The 23437-nt window shown below is 45.5% G+C and overlaps 1 protein-coding gene across 1 annotated transcript; it reads left to right on the top strand.

Moving 5' to 3' along the window:
* The first annotated feature begins 607 nt into the window (after positions 1-607).
* Positions 608-23437, top strand: LOC136780298 (uncharacterized). The gene is made up of 5 exons (XM_066738582.1): positions 608-624; positions 1425-1559; positions 2950-2953; positions 3188-3255; positions 22976-23437. The coding sequence occupies exons 1-5, from the start codon at positions 608-610 to the stop codon at positions 23298-23300; spliced, it is 549 nt and encodes a 182-aa protein (XP_066594679.1). The 3' UTR covers positions 23301-23437.

Raw genomic sequence — 23437 nt, forward strand, 5'->3', positions numbered from 1 at the left:
AGTGGTAAAAAGTTTGTCAAGAGTGTGCAGGTCGAGGGGTTTGTTGGTAGTGTTTAGAATTCGTGGTAATAAGTGGCGAACGCAGCTCAATTTGTTTGCAGTGCCATTATTGTATGATTCTCGTAGAGGCGGAGAGACCAGTCGGCGCTGATGCGTATTTAAAAGTGCGTTGCTCCCGATAAAGAATCGTCGTGCATCCGTAGCGACGCGATAATAAATTGACACGCAGAAGCCGCGAGGTCTCAGCCTCATCAGATGGCAGCACGCGTCTGCAATATCCGCTACTCTGCTCCTCTCTCACCAAATGCTCTTTTATCTCTCTTACGACACATCCTGCCGACACGATAAATTCTTTTTCTTATGTACCATCAAACGCGACTCATTCGACACTTTTCCAGAAATGACCTAACGCCTGTCCGCGCGTCTCCCTGATTACGCTGCATTGCAGCATATTACTGCACCACTTGCTGCATGCTTCTCGCTGAGTGCGAAACGAGCATGAGCAACGAAAAAAGGAGAGAAAAAAACTCTAGATGTACTTTTCTCGTCTGGGAATCTACTCGGAGAAAAGAAGGAGAGAGGCAGAAATTGAAAGTCATTAGGAATAATGAGGATGAAAATTGGGTGAGCAGGAGAGAGAGAGAGAGAGAGATCGTACGTAGGAGGGTCTACAGCAGGTTTGGAAGCTTAAAGCATCGAAGCTCTCTGTATATATACCATTTACAGGGATAACCTCTAAATATTTGGCCTACAAGTGTATGCGAGACGAGAGTTGGATAACATTGATGAGCTATCGGCAGAAGAGCCAACATTTCTCGGAATTAATTAGCCTAATGGCGAGGGCTCGAGAGTCGAGACGTATGGAAGAGAATAGATAGGGGAATAATATACATATTACAAGAGATGCTACTGTGCGAGTCGTGTTATCGAGAAATGGTCGTCGGTCCCTCTCGACAAGTATCTCTCGCATCCAACACAACTCGCTTCGCTCCTATTTATTCCCCGTACTGTATTAGGTGTGTGTATGTATATGTATACACTCTGCATCTCGTATCTCGACAAAAATTTCAGCCGCTTGTAACATAATGGCTCTCTTGTTTTAATGTCATTACGATTAATCAATTTTTCTTTCATTTTACCATCGATTTCCAATTACATCCATCTTTTTGCGTAGTGAATCTGTCAGCGAGCAGTACATATATATATATATATATATATATACACACACACATAATACTGATGCATGCACATATATATATATATATTAGGTACACACGCGTACCGACAATCTAACTGCGCTCTGACCCAAGCGAAGAAATAATTGTCGAAACAGGCAAATTTGCCAGCATATCATAAGCTGCGAGGATACACCGATGGTTTAGCAGAGATTGCAGAGTTTCGATTTGGTTATTGGCGAGTTGCAGCAGCACAGGCGGAGGCCGGAGAGTAGCGTTCGGGTTCGGCGATCGAGGAGTGAACTCGGATGAACCATACCTAGCACCGGAGAAGAAGTGGCGGAGGTGGTTGTGCTGGGTGGGAGGCGGTGAAGGGGAGAAAAGGTTGGCGAGAGAACAGGCGGAGGAGGGGGGGGGGGGGGTGGAGGAGGAGTGTAGGCGTGTGGGTGAGTCGAGTCGAGCGAGTCGAACGAGCGGTTGTCGGGTCGCCGCCGGGTCAATGTCGCCAGAGTAATTACCCCTCTCTCTCCCTCTCCCTCCCTCCCTCTCTCTCTCTCTCTCTCTCTCTGCTTCTCCATTCCCTCCTCCCCCCCCCCTCTCACCCTACACCGCTCTCCAACCCAGCACACTTCTCTTTTTATGTTTTTCTCCAGCATTTACTCCTCTCGTACTCCTCTTCTTCCTTTCGTACACCTCTCAGCTATTTCACCAATTTTTATCCGCCATCCGTGTCTCTTTTTGCTCGCCCCACACCCTCCCCCCTACCTGATTTTTACAAAATTCATCCACTTCTCTGTTTTACCAATATTATTTCGTTCGATAGATTTAACGTTTTTGCAAAACCTCGCTTGTTTACCTTTTACCTTTTGCTTTATATCCCCCTTATATATATATATATATATAGATATACTGTAGTGTACCTCCTGCAGGTTTTCTTGCCTCTGCTACAGCTATACGTGGATCGCGTACGTTTTCTGTTGCATCCGTGCGCGCGCGCGCGCCCGCTCGCTATTGGTTCATGGTACTTCTCTTCCACCTTGAAACTTGCGAGTTGCCAGTTGCAACAGCGCAAAACGCAGCACGCTCGTGGAAACTTACCGGTGAAAAGTGCAATAAAAATTGTAATTATTTGTGTTTGGAGTTTTCTGCTGGGCGATGGGGCCACTGCGTTCGCTTAATTGCGGTCTGCCGAGGGCCTTCTGGTTTTCTGAGTCGAGTGTGTTTGCCTTTGCCATTCGGCCACTGCCTGCGGATATTCCAATGGCAAAAACAAGTTTACCACTTTCCGACGAGACACACGGGGCTCTGAGCTTGAAAAATTTATTTTATTCTCCCCCCAATTGCTAAACTTCTCCTCCCCCCTCTTTTTCTTCACCAAAGCCCGATTAAATTTTTATTCGCTCGCTAGCTACAATTGTAGGTGAAGTCGGAAAGTGCTTGCCATTACCTTGAACGATTAATTCGTTTGATCCACGCGGATTTATAGCCGGCGCTTTGCAAACTTTCAAACTTTTTCACGCTGAGAATGGGGTAATTTATCGTAAACTTCGGAAGAAGGAGAGAAAGACAGTATGAGAAAGGGAAAGGAGAGGAGGGGAGGAGGGTGGGAGTTTTATCGATTAAGACGATTACAAAAAAGGAAAGAGAAGATCCATAGATATAAATAACGAAAAGTGCCTGATCTTATTACGTATGATAATGGGATTAACGGAACGGTGTTTATAGAATTATAGGCAGTACGATGCTTCGAATGTAAATCTTATTTGGATTATAGCAGAGTATATATACGTCCAAGAATATCGCGATAATCTCTAAGAAGGTTAGAGCGAGTATTATTCGTCTCGTATACATGACAGGTATTAACGTATAGAGGATATTTGTGTCAGCGATCCAGAAATCTTGAAAAGAAAAGTTGTATACATATATATAAGAAAGAAACTACGGCGAAGAATAATAATAAGCGCGTCGGCAAAGAAATTATTGAAATTGTTCATTAGTAAACGGTGAGTCAGACGAGTGAAATCAGGGGACTCTGGTGGATCCATGGATCCGAGGAGAAAATCGTATTTGGTGGGCCAAGGTGAGTCTGGCCGACGGAGAGAAGGAGTCTCGGGAGAAAAGTATTTTATACCACACGTCATAAGGTCATCGTTACTCGGTTGACTCGGCTAAATTTTCCTCGGTGGTCTGTCTCGTCGTCTATATTGGCCAGAGACTGATGAACCCTGGTAAACGAGACCCCTCCGGTTCATCGTACTCCATAGGAGGTCTCCGACGCTTGAAAAATATAGCCTAACTACTGGATGCGCGCGTTATGCAGACACGTAAGCCCTCGATTCTAAGACGTTTTCTACATTGACGTCGTAGCGTGTATATATACCTGCTTCGTCCCGTGTGTCCCATCCCTGATCGTACCGCGATCCTTATCACCTCTACCGTGCATTCGTGCAACCTTCTTCAGTGCTGTCAAAAACCTACACAAAATCTCTCCCCATTGATTATACACCTATATATATATATATATATATATATATATATATATATAGATGCACTTGTATGAATTTTACATACGGAATGACGCAGAATTACTCGCTATGTACACGTTATAATTTTAAAAATGCCTCATGGCTAACGCAAGATTTGTCCTGGAATTTAATGCGTCGGCTTAAAATTCACTCATTATATCATTGCAGCTCTCGAATAATGAATAGTGCAAATGAATGTGATCGTATACAAAGTACGCGTTTCCGTTTCGTGGCACCTGCTTGTTCCGCACGAGGTTCTTCCGACATAAATTACACGCATTAGTTGCATATACACGTGCCTCCTGGTGGTGATGGTACCACGTCTACCGACACACGTGTTTAACTTGACAAAAAAAGCCTGTATTGTATACGCGCGACGAGCAGCCAGGTATCGAGTATCAAGGATTGCATATTTTCGAATAACAATAGTTTTTTTCGCGTGTACGTTTTTTTGTTCCGCTTATCTGCTTGGCATTTCCTTGTTTGGATGTGGAAGAATCAGGATTGGGAGAGGGGGGAGGGGGAAGGTAGAGAACGATGAGATTGTAAAAATTAAAGGAGGCTAATCTTTATGGGAAAGGACGAGCTCGAGAGATGATTGAAAATATGGGTTAATCGTTTGTGGTATTTGGAAGTAGAATGATCAGTATGAAAATTTGGAGACTGGCATATCAGCTTGTGGTTTATAGGCGCGCGTGATAGTTTTGCAACGGTACTGGTTGGATCCGGTGTGTCTCGTTACGGCTATATATATACGTACTACGTACCATATACAAGCATTGATAGTAATCGTTTAATATAATCCCCTTGTCGTGGTGGCTGCTGTCAATAACTTTACGATCAGCCTAGCGTCTCCTTCAACCTGCATTCGTCGTTCCACCGCAGTAACTTTAGCCCCGATTAACGAAACCTATCACCCACCTGTTAATTATACGAGTCAACTGCATTAATATTACCCTCAACGATCCTTCGAATATTCGATGTAGCCTCCAATCCGAACGTTTAAATATTGCATTTTACACCTGGACATTTACACTCTTTAATCATTTTTACAACACTCGTGTACAAAATATAATGTGTATTCCAGTTTTCTATGTGTTTGTGTGTGTATATGTTCTGGAGGAGCAGGTGTGGCGAGTAGAATTCGGTCTTACAGTTTCGGCCAATTATCTCGGGCTCTGAATTTATCTTTGGCACTAGACGATTTGAAAGGGGAACAATACGCTGGGCTTTTGCAAAGTGTTTCAATGGGATGTTATTAATACTCGAGTGGGATTTTAGTGGCGAATGTTGATAGTTGGAAAGGTTATGTCTCGGGTTCAGTCTAGCCTCCGAGTAGAAGCCAACTATCTAATTGCTTTCAAGGCAGGTATTAGTACTTTGAGGGCTAACGATTTGCTTTATCTCTGAAGTGCGCCAGATAGTTTGGCTATCTAGTGTGCCGAGTATACATATAAATAACAGTAACTTTCCTGGTTTATGCGGCTGAGGGTACTCTCTGCCAAGCCAGACCTTACAAAGGTAAGGTAAGTTTGTGGTGGTTCCTGTACGACACACCACTCTGATGCTTGTATTCGTGTAACTTCGTGAAGCTGGACTGTCGAGCTCGAGACTCAAGGGAGTGTGTGTAAGAGAGAGAGAGAGAGAGAGAGAGAGAGAGCACTGTAATTCCAACTCGCTCGGGATTCTCGATCCCTTGCACAATGCCCGCAACCAAAGTCCGTCCTGGCTCTCTTGAGAGAAGCGTGGAAATTTCGCGCTCAATGAACTCTATTTACTCCACTAGATATTGCTCTGGCCTAAGTGGCCGGATCTCGAAATCTTGGCAATATCTCCCAGCAGCACGATTTATAACATTTAAATTCAAAGTTTCACCGTTCACTCCATTTTTCACCTCGATCGAGATAACCTAAAAGCACAACGTGCCTGTATCGCCAACGATACACGCTCTGCGTTAAAATCTCGCCTGTATAGACATGGATGAGTATGAGAAAAAGAAAGGGGGGGGGGTTGTACTAGAAACAGGGGAGAGAATTTCTTCGTCAAGCTCGATCGTCGAGTCTTCCGATCCCTCATTAATCCATTAAACTCTCGAGGATCTCTCCTGCACTAAGGAAGGGGGAAAAAAACAAACGCACGCATACTAGCATACATTTCTCATCGATTCTCCTCGAACGATCAGAATCCTTGCGGTATACGATGCGCAATTGGAATTGTTCGAGTCTGTGTGTTTCTCTATGTACTATTATCCAAGAGAGAGAGAGAGAGAGAGAGAGAGAGAGAGAGAAACTCTCCAGAGACTTGGATGAATAAATTGATCCGAGCACGTACAGTCACGAGCTTATGCAATGCTCGTCTGAGCGGTGGAACGAACCTCCGAGAGGGCAGATTAGTCGAATATTACGTGTTCCCTGCACAGTCAGCTTCCGCGTTTCAGTTCACTTGATGCTGAAACTCTGCATGTAACGCGATTTATCGAGAGTATCGATAAACAAGCCAAAGGGTAACGGGCAAAATGCTCACCTTAACGATTCCCTGACCCAATTCTTCGCTGCACCAATTTACAATTTACCAAATGTGATTGTAATTTCAAATTTAGATCCAACGCCTGGGTTTCTTGTTTGACGAGAATTTATACTATATATAGGGGAAGAAAAAGTCGAAGGGTAGAGAGGAGAATGTTCTATATATATATGTATAGCGCTTTAAAGTTTCGATTGGGTTTATCAGTGCGTGACAGTTTCTTATTAGAAGAGTAGACGTTTCGGTAAAGGTGACGCGTCGATAGATTTGAATTTGGGAGGAAGAAGAAATATCGGGTGGTTTCTCGTTCGGTGGACCTATCTGAGAAAAGGATCTTCGGTCATAATGGGCGATACGTGCCGGGGAGGTGGGAAAGCTTGATTTCGCGACGACCCCTCCTACGCGAGAGGGTGGCTACACTCGGCAATGAGGAACCTCCGCAGCCCTTAGCGATTCTTTGCATAATATACACATTGACAGCGTGCGTGAGTGGTTGGGGGTGGTGGAAGAAAAGCAGAAGCAGAAGAAGATAAAGAAGAAGAAACACTGTTTAAGCGCAATGAAATCTTGCGTCACCAAGCGAGTTCCCCTTTCAATTTCAAGCCGTCCTATCTCTGCTTATCAGCAGAGTTCAGTTTTTCGCTGTAAAGCGAGTGGCTTGGCGAACGGTGGCATCGATGCCAATGGGAACGTATAATCGTAAATCATTGGGAAATTTATCTGCCTCCCATGAATAAGCTCTCTAATAAAAATCCTAATTTGCCTTTATTGATAAATCAAGCTTGCTTTGGCATGCGCGTTTTACGAGAACGAGCGCGGGGAACATCTCAATTATTTATGAAGAGAAACGAAGGAGATATACGAGTGTGACAAAAGGAACGGGAAGAGAAGGGAGGAAGGCATAAGAAGGGAGCGGTTTCCATGCGTATAAGGAAGTCGATCGGGGACGTTCGAGGATTTAATGATGAAATCAGGTAGCCGGAGTCGTCGAGTAATAAAGGCGAACGACGTTATTCGCACCTCGAAACTTTAAAGTGGTCTGTCCAGGTTGGAAGTGACGCAGAGATGGCCGGCGAGTAGCTGTGGTAGGGATGTCGAGAAAAGCGCGTGGGGAAAGGGAGGCCCTCTGCACTGCATGGATATGCCATCACTGCCCTTACGGGAAAACCGTTTCTGCCCTGTGCGGGCCCATGTATCTTCAGGGTTAACCGATCTCGAACGTTATCACGATACCTTCGACTACCTGCTTACGTACCTACCTTGCTCCGCATACAAATCACCTATTTTAGAAGACCCGATCTCTCTCTCTCTCTCTCACACACACATGTACACTGGAACACACACTATCATACCCGATTCGCACAGCGATCTCCTCCCTAATTGGACCCACGCTGCCCCTCCCCCTCCCCTATACAAAAAAGCCTCGTTTCTCGCGATTAATTAAATCGTCGATATGGTTTCGACAGGTTTTCTCAGCAGCTTGCGGACTGGCCAGGCCAAGTCCCAAAGTGGATCGACGGTTCTTCGGGACCTATATGTCTGACAAATGACGTTTGGTCGTGGAAAATGCAGACGTTTTCATGGGGAGCGAGTTAATTTCTCAGTTCCGGGCACCCTAAGCGAACAAAAGTTGCCTGAGCCGTGAAGGTGGAGAATGAGAGGGGAGGGGAAGGGAGAGGGGAGAGAAGAGGACCCTCCGGCGAAGGATAGCAGTGTGGGGAGGGGGGGGGGGGGGCTCGGAACGTCACAACAATGCATCTCTTTAGCGACGACACAATAAATCAAAATAAACTCGCCGGGGAGAAAACAGGTTGGCTGCACCGCGGGAGACTCTGCCAGCGAGACTCCGCTCCTGTGTTTCGGTGTATGTGCGCCAGTGCACATGGACCTATCTTCGCGTATTCGTCCCACCATCGACACACCGCCCAACTTTTATCCCAACCTTATACCTCCTCCTCGCTACACTATATATATACATGTGTGTGCATTTGCCTTCAACTCTCCGTGCTTCCGTGTCAGTGTTTGCGCGCGTGTCCTGCCATCCTTACGACCACACATACACGAGCCAGCACACACGCAGCTGCCCGAAAGGTTTTTGCCTCTTGACCAGAGAAACGACCACTTTAAAAGGCTCAAATTTTTCTGCCGTTGAATTTTTCCCAAATTCATGACTCGACGCACGCATAGCGCCACTATTTAATACAACAAATGTACACCTGTTTGTACCTTTTTGCTAATATTTATGCGCCTGTGTACGTGTGCATTAGGACAGCCGGGATATGCTGCTCACGGGCTCCTCTCGGCGTTATTGTATCCGTACACGCGTATTAGCGTCCGTGTGCCTTATTTATGCTGTATTCGTGGCGCTGCTGATTGCACACGCCGCGGGAATATATTTTACCGACGCTATAAGCTACTTCCAATAGATTCGCACGTGTGTTTCGCCCCGGAGAAAAACACGGCGTTATTAAAAAAGAAGAAAACAAGGCATGAAAAGTTTTGTCGATGTACGAACAGCCCTATATATATATATATATATATACATTGAATTATTTTTTCCAGCCACATGGAAATAGAAGGCGAGAGGGGAGAGTGTGTGAAAGTTATCCAGCGAGATCGTTTGTACAGCCAGGGTCGCGTCTGTGGGTGGATTTCTGGCCTGTAATCGACGTAATTCCCTCGCGAAGGAACAAGAAGCAGAAAACGATCGAGCAATTTTGGAGGAACCGAACGGAAACACCAGTGGTTCTTTGGGACAGGAATACAATGCGAAGGACGAGAGAATCGCGATTGCTTTCAAAACCGCAGTCTTCTTTTGAAGGATCGCACGCAACGAGGCAGTAAAAGCAAAGTTTGAACGGAAACTCGTGGAAGGCTCCGCGCTGATATTTGTCCGATTTCCATCGGGTCCAGCGTGGAAAGTCTGCACCGTGCTACCTATATATATATATATATAATAAACTGTAAGGGGGGAAAACGGTAGTTTTCGTTGGTGCGTATCGGGCCAAGCAATCGGGCCGATCGGACGTGAAATTAGCGCTGAGATTTGTATAGCAAAGCGGCGCGTAATATTCGCAGCGGAGCGTGAGCGTTCGTGAAAGGCGATCCAGCCGGTCGCGATTCAGCAGATAAGAAAATCGTTGCTCTCCCGATTTAGCAAAGTAGCCTCGACTGAGCAGGATCATCCGTGCTGACTTCTCTCCCTCTCTCTCTCTCTCTCTCTCTCTTTGACTCTCGAGCTGCCTCGCATCTAACACCAATATACACATATTATAATAATAAGTATATATACTGCAGCCTCGAATAGTCTACCGTGCTGAATCCTCGTAGGTAGTTTAAAGCTTGAAAAACTTGACATTTTTTTTTTTATTTAGTTTTCGGATATATAGGTAGGGCTAATAATCGGTCGTTTCTTAGGATTGGCTCGATTCCGTGCAGTCGATATCAACGCAAGAACATCCACCTAAAGCTGCTGACTCGAGATAATGGAGAGAGGGAAATTCAAAACCGGTTTTGATAGCGACTGATAAGAGATGGGAATGAGTCATAAGAACGCGTGCTGCCCGAATGACAATAATGTGAAAGTCTAATATTGGAATGGGAGTTGGAACGACGTGGACGATAGTTTTTGGAATCGAGGTGGGGAAGAAGAGGTGAACTCTCGTCAGGTTTCATCGGACTCATAAACGCGAGTGTTGGCTGGCTGTGCGAGATAAGTCGATGGGTATAATGGGCTCTCAGTCGTGACACTGGCAGCATGTTCTTCAGGTCTAAATGGAATGTTCCGGACACGTGTGCTGCTGTCCAGTCGCTACCGGCTCTATATACCTTGGTATATATATATATATAGATGCGTGTGGCTTACCGGTGTACATATATATACACACACGTCGTGGCGACACTTGCAATTTTCAAGCTGCACCGGACGCATCAATCGTCGTTTCTTCTTTTCCATCGGATTTCTTTTTGCCCCCTCTGATGCACAGAGTTCTGCTTTTCCAATTCTATAATTATCCAGCTTAATTAACGGCCTTTAACGAATCTGCGCAATATAACGCTTTTTTGCCCTCTCCCATGGGAAGCTGCGTGTGTTCCCGAAGGAGCGCATGGCAAATTGAAATTTACATAGGTAGCAGCGGGCAAAGAGCTCTCTCGCACTGTGAAACGCGCGGCTTTACATCTATATATACATGTATATATGTATATAAAGGTTTAATTGGCGATTCTGTGTCGCGGCGGCTCGTTATGCCAGCTACTTCTCGCCGCGATCGACTTTGCGGAAGCGAGATGTATATTTACTATATATGCAAGCCGGAGCGCGTCATGTTCATGCAAAAGAGCCGAGCCTCGGTTTTGCCACACTCTCATTTCGTATTCAATGCTTTCCGTGAAATTCCCGCGGAAAGAAACGGCGCAGAAATGCAAAGATGCCTCTTCTTCTCGTATCTCCTTCCTATACGAATAATTCAAGATGGCGATTCGCGACTATTACGGGGAGATCCCCGCGAAATTCCAGTTTTCCACGACGGCTAGGAATGATTTTTACGCCCTTTTTTATCACAAGCGCGCTTGCACACACGCACACGGGCGCGCGATTCCTAGTCATCCGCGATTATTGCGCTTGTTTTATCGCGCCGTGCGTATAATTCGAGAGACGTTATCGAGCTAAATTATGATAATTCCACTCGGTAATGAGTCGACAAACGCGAGTATATGTACTAGGTGGTTATATATATAGTATGTATATACGTACATATAGGTGGATAATTTAACGTTACTGGTTGAAAGTGGCGAGTATCGACGTAAGTAGGATCTCCAGCATTTGTTTTGTGTCTATATATATATATATATATAGGTACATACATATAACGTATAGCAAAGGGAATTGAATGTGGAGTATAGGTACCTTCGGAGGAAAGATTTATTTATAGGCTTTTAGGTTAGAAATGCGCATAATTAAAGGTATCCCCTATTCCTGATTTATCGCGAGACACGGGCGTTCGGTTTGCTCTCTTTGGCGCGTGTCAATCGCATGTAGCCAGACAGCTCGTTCGATAAACTCCCCGTGTGTCTTTTATCTCGGCACTCCACTCGCGCGAGAAACTACCGTGGCGTGGCGTGGCGTGGCGTGGCGTGGCGTGGCATGGCGTAGCGTGGCGTAGTGAGCCAGCGAGTTAACGAAGATCGTAAAACCAGTCGGTAATAATTTATAGGCAGCCTCGGTGATTTTACGTAAGTGGCCGCGAAAAGCACTCTGCACCCACCTTTCGATACTCCCTAAAAGGTGCCTGTTCATCGAGCTTTTGCCTAACTAAAAGCTGCTGCTGCTGCTGCTGTCGAGGCCGCGGAGCATGAGTAACTCGCCGTTATAAATCATCCTGCGGTGGCCGCGTTGAATCTTTAGGCAGCAGCGGCAGCTGCGAGCCTGGCGTCCCGATGTAATTTGGAACTAGAGGCCGATTGGTGGCCCGATAAAATCCGCTAGGAACGAGAGAACGCGCCCCGGGAGCGAGAGAGAGACGGTGGATCATAGAGGAGCCAATTCTCCAGTGGTGGTTGCGCAAACAATTACGCCGAGACACCTGCACTATTATCCAAGTTCGCAGGTGCGAGAGCGCTCCCAACGCTCGACTAATTCGTGGATCAAGCGCGAAATTTAGCTCGCGCTACGAGCCGACAGCTGCGCGCTAGGTGAAAACGCACTTTCCATCGCTGAAACAATCCGCTTGGAAAACTTTACTGCGCCATCGTAACGCCAACCGTCCCGTAACCTCCAAATTGCCTAAATCACCGTACAAACTTTCCTACGTGCAATCCGCTACAGAGAAATAAAAGGTTGCTTCGAGACTCTCCATGATTCTACAAGACTTCCTATAGTACATACATATATATATATATATATATATAGAGAGAGAGAGAGAGAGAGAGAGTATTAGAAAAATGAAGAAACTATACCGAAGCCATCCAGCGCGATTGATACAGCCTTATCGCGGAGCGTAATGAAACCATTAGCAGGGCTTATGAAAGCACGTCTAGTAGCCTTTGGAAACTTGGCACTTGGCTCGCTTTCACCATCGTATCCACGAAATCCTTGTTTGTGGCTGCTGATAATTCGTTTATTAATCTCTACGTAGGATTTTAATATAGCATATGTGTAATGTATACTTGAGGAGATTGTTAGTGTGTTTATTCCGCGAGACGACGAGCTACATTTTCTTCGGAATGAGATTGTGTGTGAGGGGGGTGGGGGGAGGGGGTGGAATGCTCGTGAAATTAATTAATCGGTGTCTAATCGAGTGTATGATTGGAGAGTGAAGCGGAAGGTGTTTAGTCTGGAGAGAATCGCTCGATACTGTTGGCAGTCGAAAGGCTGGGTAGTTGAGGGTTTCGCGGTTGCATCGCAAAAACTCGTTGATTGGAATCTAGACGGACGTGGGGGCCTACCTGGAACTCCACTGCGCTGCGCGGTTTTCTTTGAGGTTTTCTGTCTGCCGACACACTGACAACACCCGAAACGCTTTGATTCCCACCGAATGAGCGCGACGCGACCTTTCCAATAAATTATAGAATATTTATTGGTTCCCCGACCATCCACGGACGCTTATGGTCCCCCGAAAATTCTCTCTCGTTGGCTCACGAAAAATTCACCGAGATTGAATAAAATTGTTCAGACTCTCCGAATCCAGCGAGCTTATTTGCTTTGCGAGACAACTCTGTATATATATATATATATATATAGCTATATAGTGTAGATATGTATACGTGGTCTTTGCATCGGTCACCGAGTCCCGTTCGCACGTAGAGATTCCCAACCCAACGGCAAGTACGCAGCAGCAGTGCTTCTGAAATTATGATGGTTCTCGCGGTTACACCTCTCCCAGCTTCCTTATTACCATTCCCCAACAGCGCATCTACGCAGAAGGCAAAGTATCGCTAATGTAAATAGGTCTCTCCGTGCTCGGTCCATATCGTCCCTAAAGAAATTTTTGCAATGGCGTATATTCTCCGCCAGAACGCGGTACCCTGGTGATTTACGAGTGACGCACGATCGTTAATTAACAATGTTGTTTAACAATGGGCCGGTTATAACAGCCATAAATCTCGATGGCCTGCATCAGCGACATTTCGATTGGAGATTCAATTTGATCGATGCACGTGGGTGCGGGCACACGAACGATGCATTGTTTTGCAATAAACATAACGAGCTGATATTACACTGACACTCGCTATCCCTAATTGGACCTGAGAATTTTGATGGTCCCTCGATCGTTAGCTATACAAAGTCGAACGATCTTCGAGGCTCGCGCTCATCGTCGTGTCTCATCGGTACGCGCCGCACCGGACCTTGAAGAGCGAGTATGGTCGATGGACGGTGTGGGAATCGATCGAGTGGGACAAGTGCAATACTCTCGTGTCTCGGTCAGTCTGGATCTTCAATAATTTCGCGCTAATAGTCGCGTGGAATCACGCGAGCCCTCCAGGCAGGTGTTATCCGTTCGATAACTCCCAATCGATAGCCACAACAGACTGCCATACTTTCATGCTAATCCAATAGTAGGTATATACGACTTGTACAGTTAAGCCACACGGCACTCATCAATTTTCGCAATTCCCGTAATTAGATCCGCTCGACTATTACGGTCTATTGCCTGTCTTCTCCACTCTTTCTCCCTCTTCTTTTTTTATCCAACTTCTTCTTCTTTTTTTCTTTACAAATTTCACGCCCATAGGAGACTGTATGGGGTATAGCATGTACACATACCCCCATGCTCGCCATTGCTAAACTTTTCTCTTTTCTTTATTATTGTCATTCTTCTTCATCTAAACCATGCATCGCATTATATCTAGATATAAGGTATAACATCCATAGTAAATTTCAGATCCAACTACAGTATATATATACATATATATATATAGATATTATCCGTAAGTTTTGCGAAATTCGAGCATCGATCGTGTTCCACTTTCCACTGTGAGCGGAAAATTGATGAAATTGCCCGGAAATATTTAGAAACGAAGCCATTATCGTACGGCTTGGGCGGAAGGAAAACTTTATGCCGGTAGTTTTACATCGTAAGGCAGAAATGATGCTGGCCTACGTCGCTGCTACAAAGCTCGTTGACAATGGATACGTGGAGAAGTTTGCTTGGGCAACGATATGCTATAACGTGGACATTGTTTTCGTGACTTTACGTGGTAATCTCTCGGCAGTTAACGCCGCATATTGGCGCATACCACGTAGTACATATATATATATATATATACTGTTACTTTCCTCTTGCAAAACAAAAAGGTAACACACCCCGGCTAGCCTGAAGAGTCTAGTTAAGTCGACTTTAGAGCCATACGCGTACTCTGTAAATCAATGGCGGAGCGTTGATAATTATTTGAAACAAATTTCAATTAGTCCTTATAATTGATCTTGCAATAATAATAAATTATACAAGATTTACGTTCGGTCAGGATCGCGTTAAGATTATAGGTACCTCCATGGTATATATATATAGAAAAGTTGCAAGACCGAAGAATGAAATTCTGATAGTTTTCTGGCAACCACGCCAGAAGGGGGAGGCAGCTGTGAAGAGACAGCGATCCCCGAGGTTAAGGGGGAAATCGTACGGATCGCGGAGCCTTGGAATCAACAGGAGGGGGAGACGAAAAAATGTGATTTAAAATAATTATAAACGCATTACTCAAGCAGTCGGTCGCTTGGTTGTAGGGAGGCAGATGAGATGGTAATCTCGATGATTTGTTATGCCATTGTTGACGCCTAATGAGGCAGTCAGCTTGCTCCGCGACTTCTTCCGCGCGCGATTCGACCTTTTCAAGAGGAAAAAGAAGAAGAAGAGGACGAAGAAAGAAACGCGAGGTTTCAGTTATTCCAAGGACACGAAAATCCTTGAATCTTCGATTAAACTCTTAGATCCAATGTTCCCTACAGTATACCTACCTATATATATATATATATATATATATATACTGTATTCCGTATAACCAAGATCTCTCAATCAGCGCTTTCATACTAGGAGGAATTTTCTGAATTGGTACAAGAGACAAGTTCATTGTTCCTTACGGTTTCATAGACACGGTTGTGGTAGAAGGAGAGAGAAAGAGGAGAGGGGAGGGGGAGGGGTGGTAGGGCCTATCGCAATCCTTATTCTCTTCGACCAATAAATAAGTACGCATTTGCAGCTGGTATCGAGCGGCCGCGCGGTATACGAAGCTGATTAGTTCAGCGTACTCTTATTGCGCGATTGCTAATCGTGCAACAAGAAAGTAATGTAAACACCCCGATAGCGTTAATTTATAGTATAACTGGCCGCTCGCTGCCGATCGCCGATAATTTATGCAACGGCGCATATATTGCCTACGCGTCGTGTGTCGCCACGCCACGCCAAAGAGACACTATACGCGTTATCGTTATGCGCGATAACCGCGACTGATCTCGGCCATTGCAGACTCGTGGTTGTACGGAATTCCGGAAGATTCTTAGCAAAAAAAAAAATTCATCACTTTGAATAGGTAAGAGCGAGAAGCTTTTCGCGAACTTATACGCATCGTTGGCCATTTATATCGATACTCGTAGAATCTCTGGCGCGCGCGCATTGGTCCTGGCACATTTTTGGCACGTCGCGCGAACGCATCTGCAACGGAGCACGAAAGACCAATTGATTATCTCGTTTTGGGGGGACGTATTTAGTCCAAGAGTATCGTCTTTTCGATAAGCAAGCACTCAGCGAGGAGGCAACGCGGCATAAATTTCAGTCAACGTTAATTAAAGCACCGCGAGGGCCCTTTCGGTTATTTGTTTCTTAAACATTCCTTGGCAACGCGTCGCACGCGCTAATACAGTACTCGCCTCGCGCGTCCCGTTTCTCGCATCCTTCCCGAACGTCATCTCGACTCTACGAATTGGACTGGCGTCAAACAACTATCGTGCGCGAGAAACACGATTTTCCCACTGCTCTTATTTTTTCGACTGAGGAGTGGGAGAGGTGGAGGGGGTGGTACCACCGCGCATACTATAGAGTTTAGTCCCCGAGCCCTTATACTCCATACGCTACCTTCCGCATAAATTGCTACCTTGCGTACAGTAATGATAGGCAGCGGAGTATGTGACGTTTCGTTACGTAGATATATATATATATGCATGCACATGATCAAAGCACTCCCCCCATTGCACTCGAAGCGACGACAAGTTTTTTTTTTCTTTTCTTTCCTTTCCTCCTCAACTTTGCCTCCCACAATGGACTTTATGAATATTTGAAGGTAAGCCCGCGGCTTATCGATAACGCCAAGGAAATAAAGGGTTGAGGATCGACGACGGTGAGGTTAGACTCGTCGGGGAAAGTCCCATTTATGCGCACAATGTCCATGTGTGTGTGTGTGAGTGGAACTGGTCGTTGGCTAGGCCGAGTCGACGAGCAGAGCGGAAATGCAGCGAGTTTAGCGGAGAAATCAATGGGAAGGAGGGAATGACGGTGATGATGATGATGATGATACCGTGGTAGGCGCGCGATATGCGATAGGAAAATGAGTCTGGCGTATAGGTTATGTTATAGGTAGGTTAATACGCGGCGTGATACGGCAGTGGAGTGGACCGTAAGTGGGTCACACATGCAAAGCCCGGACTCGAAGGCGCTCATGCAGGACGCCGCACGAGCCGGTGTCGCAAGCTGTGACTAAGAGACGCAATTTTTCTCCGCGAAACTAGTTGGGGCTAGCAAGACATAACTATGGAGGCAACGCATTGCGACACGACACCCACACTTCGATTAGATACGCAACGCTCGATCAGGACTCGAGTCTCGATCCGTCTCTCTCGCTCTCTACTCTATTATGTCTCTCGCTGTCTCCTTATCTAGCTTATCTGCAAGCCTCCCATCAATTATCAATCGCGGCTGCACCTTCCTTTTTCTTCCAATTTTTTTTCTTACCACTCGCGTTGGTATATATATGTATATATATATAGTCCAAACACACAGCTCTCTGCGTTTGGTGGAAAAAATGTGCAAAAGGAGCGTTTCGAGCGTGGTCAAAGGGGAGCGAGAGAGAGAGAAGGGTCTCTTCCGGCGAACACGACGAAAATTCAGGCTGATTTTAGACGCGTCGCTCGTTTTGACGAGCGACGCCACGGAGACGCTGCTAAAAAACGGGAGAGGAAGATAAAAGAAGTCGCGGCAAAGGGCAAAGCGGACGAACAAACAAACAGCTTCGCTCCTGATTTTGCTCATCCGGTAAAATCTGACCGATCGTCGGTATCGATATCCAAAGTTTCCGCTGCGCGCGCGCGCGTGTGTGTGTTTGTGTTTCGCGATCTCGATCTACCTGAAAATCGATAACTCTCTCAACCGTGAACCAACCGCATCAATCCCGTTCTCCTTACGATTGGGCCATTCCGACCGAACGAAATACTATAAATCTCTATCCGGTCAGTTTTATTAATTTAATAGCACCGTTTATTTTCAACCTTGATCTAGCCAGAAAATTGCAAGAATTTTTTCGCAACGATCCAATGGGATTTCGAGATCGAAAATCGACGCGAACGAGGTATAAGGTTAAAGAGTGTATAGTTATTGATGACGCGACGAAAGTTTCGCAATTTGGCGGAACGCGACAGCGCGACGGTGATTATTGGCGCAAGGGTCAGTGGACCAAATCCGGCTCGATTGAACGAGGGATCGACCATAAGCATAATAATAATGGAGGGATGAAGGATGGAACGTAGAGCGTCGTGGCTCGGGGGAAAAGGAGAAGAAAGTGAGAAAACGCGCGCGCGCGTGTTTGCAAAAGGCCGTGTAATTCCGTGGTTTCGTCACGCATGTTCGAGAATATCCAGCGCGTTCAGGTGAGTTCAGCGATGGCTCGTGCCGCTTAGCTTTGCGCGCGCTTACCGGCGCGTCTTGATACGCGCCACGTGAGAAAACACCTTTACCGTGGCACGATTACGACTGAAATCGATTAGAAATTAATGAGTCGTGACGGCTGTGCGCGCGCGCGCGCGCCAGCGCTCGATCTCGCGCACGCTCGCTCACCGTTCCGATCAATGATGATCGAGCCGAGCGAAATTGGATGAACGCGCACAATACCGCTCAGCCATTAACAATTTTTTCACGAATGCGCAAAGTGGAGATAAAAATTCACGGAGCAATAAAATGTTAAAATTCTTCGGGTGGAACCGAGCTGACCGATTGGCTCGTTCCGTAAAAGGAATCTTCCAATGAGAAATGCATATATATATATATATATATATATACGTGTGTGAGTAATCGCGTGCTGCTCGTTCACAGATTTCTTCGTCCTGAAGGATATATATTATTATCCTGATTAAAGTTGGCTTAATGTGGGCGTTAAACTCTTATAACCTTTGGCAGAGTGTATATAGATTTTTTATGCCATCCCCCCTCCTCCTGCATATATATAGCTTCCTGAAACGCAAAGACGCTTGTAAAATCATCATTACGCGACTGGTATTATTTCGAGTTGAATGATTTTGCAGTCTCGCTTCGAGGGACATTAATTCCTTATATAAACGAGTGTCCAGAAGTGTATACATATATAGGAAAGGGGGGGGGGGGGGATAGATAAAAATTCGATGACTGATCGCACTGTGTGGGAAAAAATGTTTTATCGTTTTTCTGCAGTGTGTTTATTGACCGACTTGTTTTAGGAGAATTAATTAAAGGAGGCTTATAAGCGTGCGCGCGCGCGGCTTATCGGCCATTCAAAGTATTTTATATATATATATAGAGGAGAGAATTGAGAAATATGGCGAATCCGGCTCGATAAGGGGATTAAGCCGGGTGGACAGGATGATGTACGATGACCGATTCCTCGTCACGGCAAAAATAGCAATCGCGATATTTTTCCAAGCTCGTCGCGTGTTTATCCGGACGCTGATAATTACGAAGGCGCGTGTTCCGTCCCGTGGATGAAAAATTATGCAGCGAGAAATTCTTTTTCCATTCGGGCCCGGGCCAAAATGGCTTTTACGCTCTTAACGAAGCGTACACCTCGCTCGCGCCCAGCTCGCAACCAATTTTTCCTCTTGACGATCTTCTAAAATTAATCCCTCGCCGGACGATGATAAATGCGCAAAATATCGCACGCTGCATTTCGAAAGAGAGTCAAATTATTTACCAGGTGAGACAGAAACGAGGTCTTTCACCGATTTATCATCAATCTCCTCGCGTCCCCGGCCGAACTCGCCTATACTCGAGATCGTCAGATTTATAATGTAACGTGTTATAGTGCATACATGTATGTGTGTGCGAGAGTGTTCAAGTGGGACAAGAACCTCTAATGCGTGAATCTCCAAAAACGATTCGAAGCTTCGTTAGCGAAGAAATAGAGAGGCCGCGAAGAGAAGTCAGAAAAGGACACGCGCGTATTTTTAGGGACGCTCAGGACGTTCACTTACGATTTTTGGCGCAACGACAAATTTTCAACCGCGGCCCCGTATACGCGATCTTAAAAATATACTGCAAGGTGCGATGTGCTCACTTTGATAAATCTCCCTCGACTGCTACCACGTACTACGAAGACGACGACGACGACGACGACGACCGCAACGCCGACGACGACCACGAAGAAGAAGAAGAAGAAGAAGAAGACGACGACGACGACGACGAAGAGAAAGAGTAAGAGGAGAGAAATCTAGGGGCAGAAACGGAAAGTAAAGTGGAAAAAAATGCAGAAAAACCTTGAGTAGGATGAAGGAGAGACGAAGGTAGCCTGGAAGAGATTAAAAAGGCGCGAAGAGAGAAACCAAAGTCGAGCTGGGAGAAAAAGTAGAGAAGGAGGACGAGGAGAGAAGCAAAGTGCGAAGGGTGAAAATAAGAGTGGAGAAAAAGTTTGAGAAGGATGAAGAAGGGGCGAAGGTAGTTGGTAAGAGATTAAAAAGTCACGAAGAGAGAAAACCGAAGAAGAATTGGAAGAAAAAGTGGAGGATTCGCGAGAGTCGAGTTTAATTCACCGGAGGATCGAGCTCGAATTAAAGGAATTGCTGATTAAAATTCGAAAGACAGCCTAAAACTGGTAGTCACGTAATTCTCCGATTCATTCGCTAATCGCGATACGAAGGAGAATGCCAGTTGAAAACTTGTTAAATTTACGACAAGGAGAAGGAAAATATAAAATCGCACGAGTTTCGCAAGACAATCCTGAAATTGTCGGACGTGTTTTAGCAAGTGGGAATAATTTCTTCTTTTTTTTTCTTTATGCCAATAAGCGAGGAGGACACCTGTACCAGCATGACGCTCGAGCTTCTACACCGAGGATCGAGCTACGGGCTTCCTACAATGTACACATACACACACACACACACACATATATATATATATATACACACGTGGCATATACATGTGTGTATGCGGAGTCTCTCCGGAGCTGTTGCTGATGCTGCTGCTGCTGGATCTGCTGGATTCTGTTGCGTTCTACAAGTTAGGTTGGGTTAGATTGGGCCAAGCAGCTCTGCATTTTCTGCATAAGGTGGCCAAGCGATAGCTTATCGCGCGCGTATTATTTTCTCCAAGATATAAAGCGACGAAACACGATCAGCCTGTCGTGCGATTAGACTTTATTTTCAAGTATTATTATTAACGCTGAGACATTATATAGCGTATCCTTCTTCCTCGATATCGATGTAGCTCAAGCTTTTCTCCTTTTCTCTTTCAGCTGTTTCGCCTGCTGTATCCAATTTCTCACCTGCGATCCTTTCTTCCCTCTCTCTCTCTCTCTCTCTCTCTCTCTCTCTGCGATCGCAGTATTATTCGAGACGAGACTGTTAAAGGATTCCTACGACTCGAGTCGACTGCGATGAGGCTAAAAAGATTTTTGGAAAGATTTATTGATTTATCGTGCATGGTAAAAGGTGGAGTGTATAATATTTGAGGACAGCTAAAATATTTGTACGCATTAAGTGATTGGCTGTTTAGAGAGATGATGGGGCCCGTCTTGTTGACACAAGTGGCAAGATATTCAATTAGTTGATGCAACCCAGAGATACGATCAAGGCAGTGCAGTGCCTCTTATCTAATCGCAACACGGACGTCAGAGATGCCGGCCGTCTGGGACGGGGAGGGGGGGGGGGGGGGGAGAGTTCGATTTTTCGTCTCTTATTAATGCAAGCTGCTGTTCGAAGGTCGCGCCAAGTGTATCGTCAGACTGTCCGGTGCAACCAGAAATGATAAGGTCTGATAAACAACGGCCGGATACCAAAGTAGTTCTGGAAAAAATATCCTCCCGCGCGCGCGCACGTCCGGTCGTTTAAAAAACTATATAGGATTGGACGATCGTAAAATGGCTGGTCGAAAATTTTCCAACCCTGGAAAGTTATGTGACAAGTGTGGATTAAGTCGAGGAGCAAGACCTTGACCGTAAAACGAGGATCGAATTTACGGGAGTTAAATGCAGTCGGCATTATTTATAGTCGATTTGCCGTTTCGCGCTGGCAACTATTCAGGGAATCGGAAGTTTCCATTGTCACAATTCTTCGAAAGCCGCTAAAATAAATGGACCTAATGAGATGCGACGGAAACTCTGCTATATCTCACAATGCGCATTTTTCTCGCGTGCGCATTCTCTTAACTGGAAATGTCAAATAAACGTATTTTCTCCATCGTATGTTTTCGACTTTATATGCCTATCCTCATCTCGCATTCCTCTATTTTACGTGATTAAAAAGAACAGCAACAACAACGGCGTAAAATCTCTCTTTCAAAACCTGACGAGATTTTTATAGACCGGCAAGGAGCAAAGACGTGGAAAAAGAAAAAGGAACTCGTGAAAAATTCCAATTCCAAATCCTACGCTCCTTTTTTTTTATCTACCTTCCCTTCGCGTTTTCCTTTTCCTTTTGCCTTGGCATTTCCCAACTCCGAGCGAATTAACGACTTTTCGCACTTTTTATTATCCCACGAGGCCGTAAGAGATTGTTACGAAGTAAATGAGATTTCGTAATTAGTTCTATATGAAAATTTATGGATTCGGGAAGTCTCTTCGACGCGACGTCGATTCGAGTTCCGTTTTTCATAGCGGTCCTAACCTCAAAAAGCAATTCCATCATCGTCCGGGTTAAAAATGAAATAAGGGGAATAAATTAATAAATTAGGAACACGGGCAGAGAGCAGAGACCAGTATCCCATAGCCCCTCGAACTATACAGGTAGACTTTTCTACACAGCACGTGTCAAAGCTGGATCGAGGCCAAATGGTACACGATTCTCTCCAATCGCCGAAAACTTTCCCACCGTAATCACCAATTCCGACAGAATCAGATTTCCTCCTTCGCAAAAATCACTATTATTATTGCCGAGGAATAAAATTAAAACTTTGCCCACCATCCGAATTTTAATTGCTTTCCAAAACTGTTAGCCGTATTCCACTACACTAATACGATCAAAGTTTTCGAGCCTTTTGCAAAATGGCTGTGATATTCCCGTAGAGTTTGTACGAACGATCATTCGACTATTAGTTGGTAGTTGGGAGGGGCTTAGAGACTCTTATAGTTACGATATAAGCGAGGGATTTAATTAATCTCCACGAGTGTGTGGGCAATTGAGACGAGTGTATAATAAGCTTATTTATTTGTGTGTATATATAAGAGGCGACGAAGGTCCTATATACATAAATAAGGTTTGCTAACGTAAGCAGCTTTTTTAAAAGCTCCAACTGCATCGATATAAATATACACGAATTTCCGACGTTAATTCGACATAATTTTATTTTGATATTTTCTTGGCAAACATTTCAGGGCTCTCGATAGGATATTTGACGAATTCTCGATGAGACGAATCGGATTGAATCTGAAGAAGGCTGGCGTCGAGGCACCTATAATAACGGGGTCTGGGATTTCGTGCGTGCGAATAGGACGAGTGGAGGTTCAGAAGCGGTTGGTCCCGGGCACACACACACCGGGGTCGACTAGATGGAGCGGGCAGGAGAGGAGAAGAGCGGGGAAAGAGTCCGGAGAGCTCGCCGACCGTCTGGTGGGCGGACACCGCGCCGGTTGGGCCTCCACCAAGGATCGCTGCCTCTCGCCAAGGACAGCCACCAAACGCCTTGCAAAACGCAGCTAAAAACCTCTCCCTCGTCCACTTCTACGTGGAACATGCACGAAAATACACGCGCGTCCCTCTCTCGCTATTTCAATCGTAATCCAAAGTACAGAGTTAACCAAAAAATCCATCTTGCGCGAATCAACCATGTAGCAAGC

This window comes from Prorops nasuta, unplaced genomic scaffold (assembly GCF_024137725.1).
Source record: "Prorops nasuta isolate Cenicafe-Biocafe unplaced genomic scaffold, Cenicafe_Pnas_1.2 PNAS00018, whole genome shotgun sequence".
Lineage (NCBI taxonomy): Eukaryota > Metazoa > Arthropoda > Insecta > Hymenoptera > Bethylidae > Prorops > Prorops nasuta.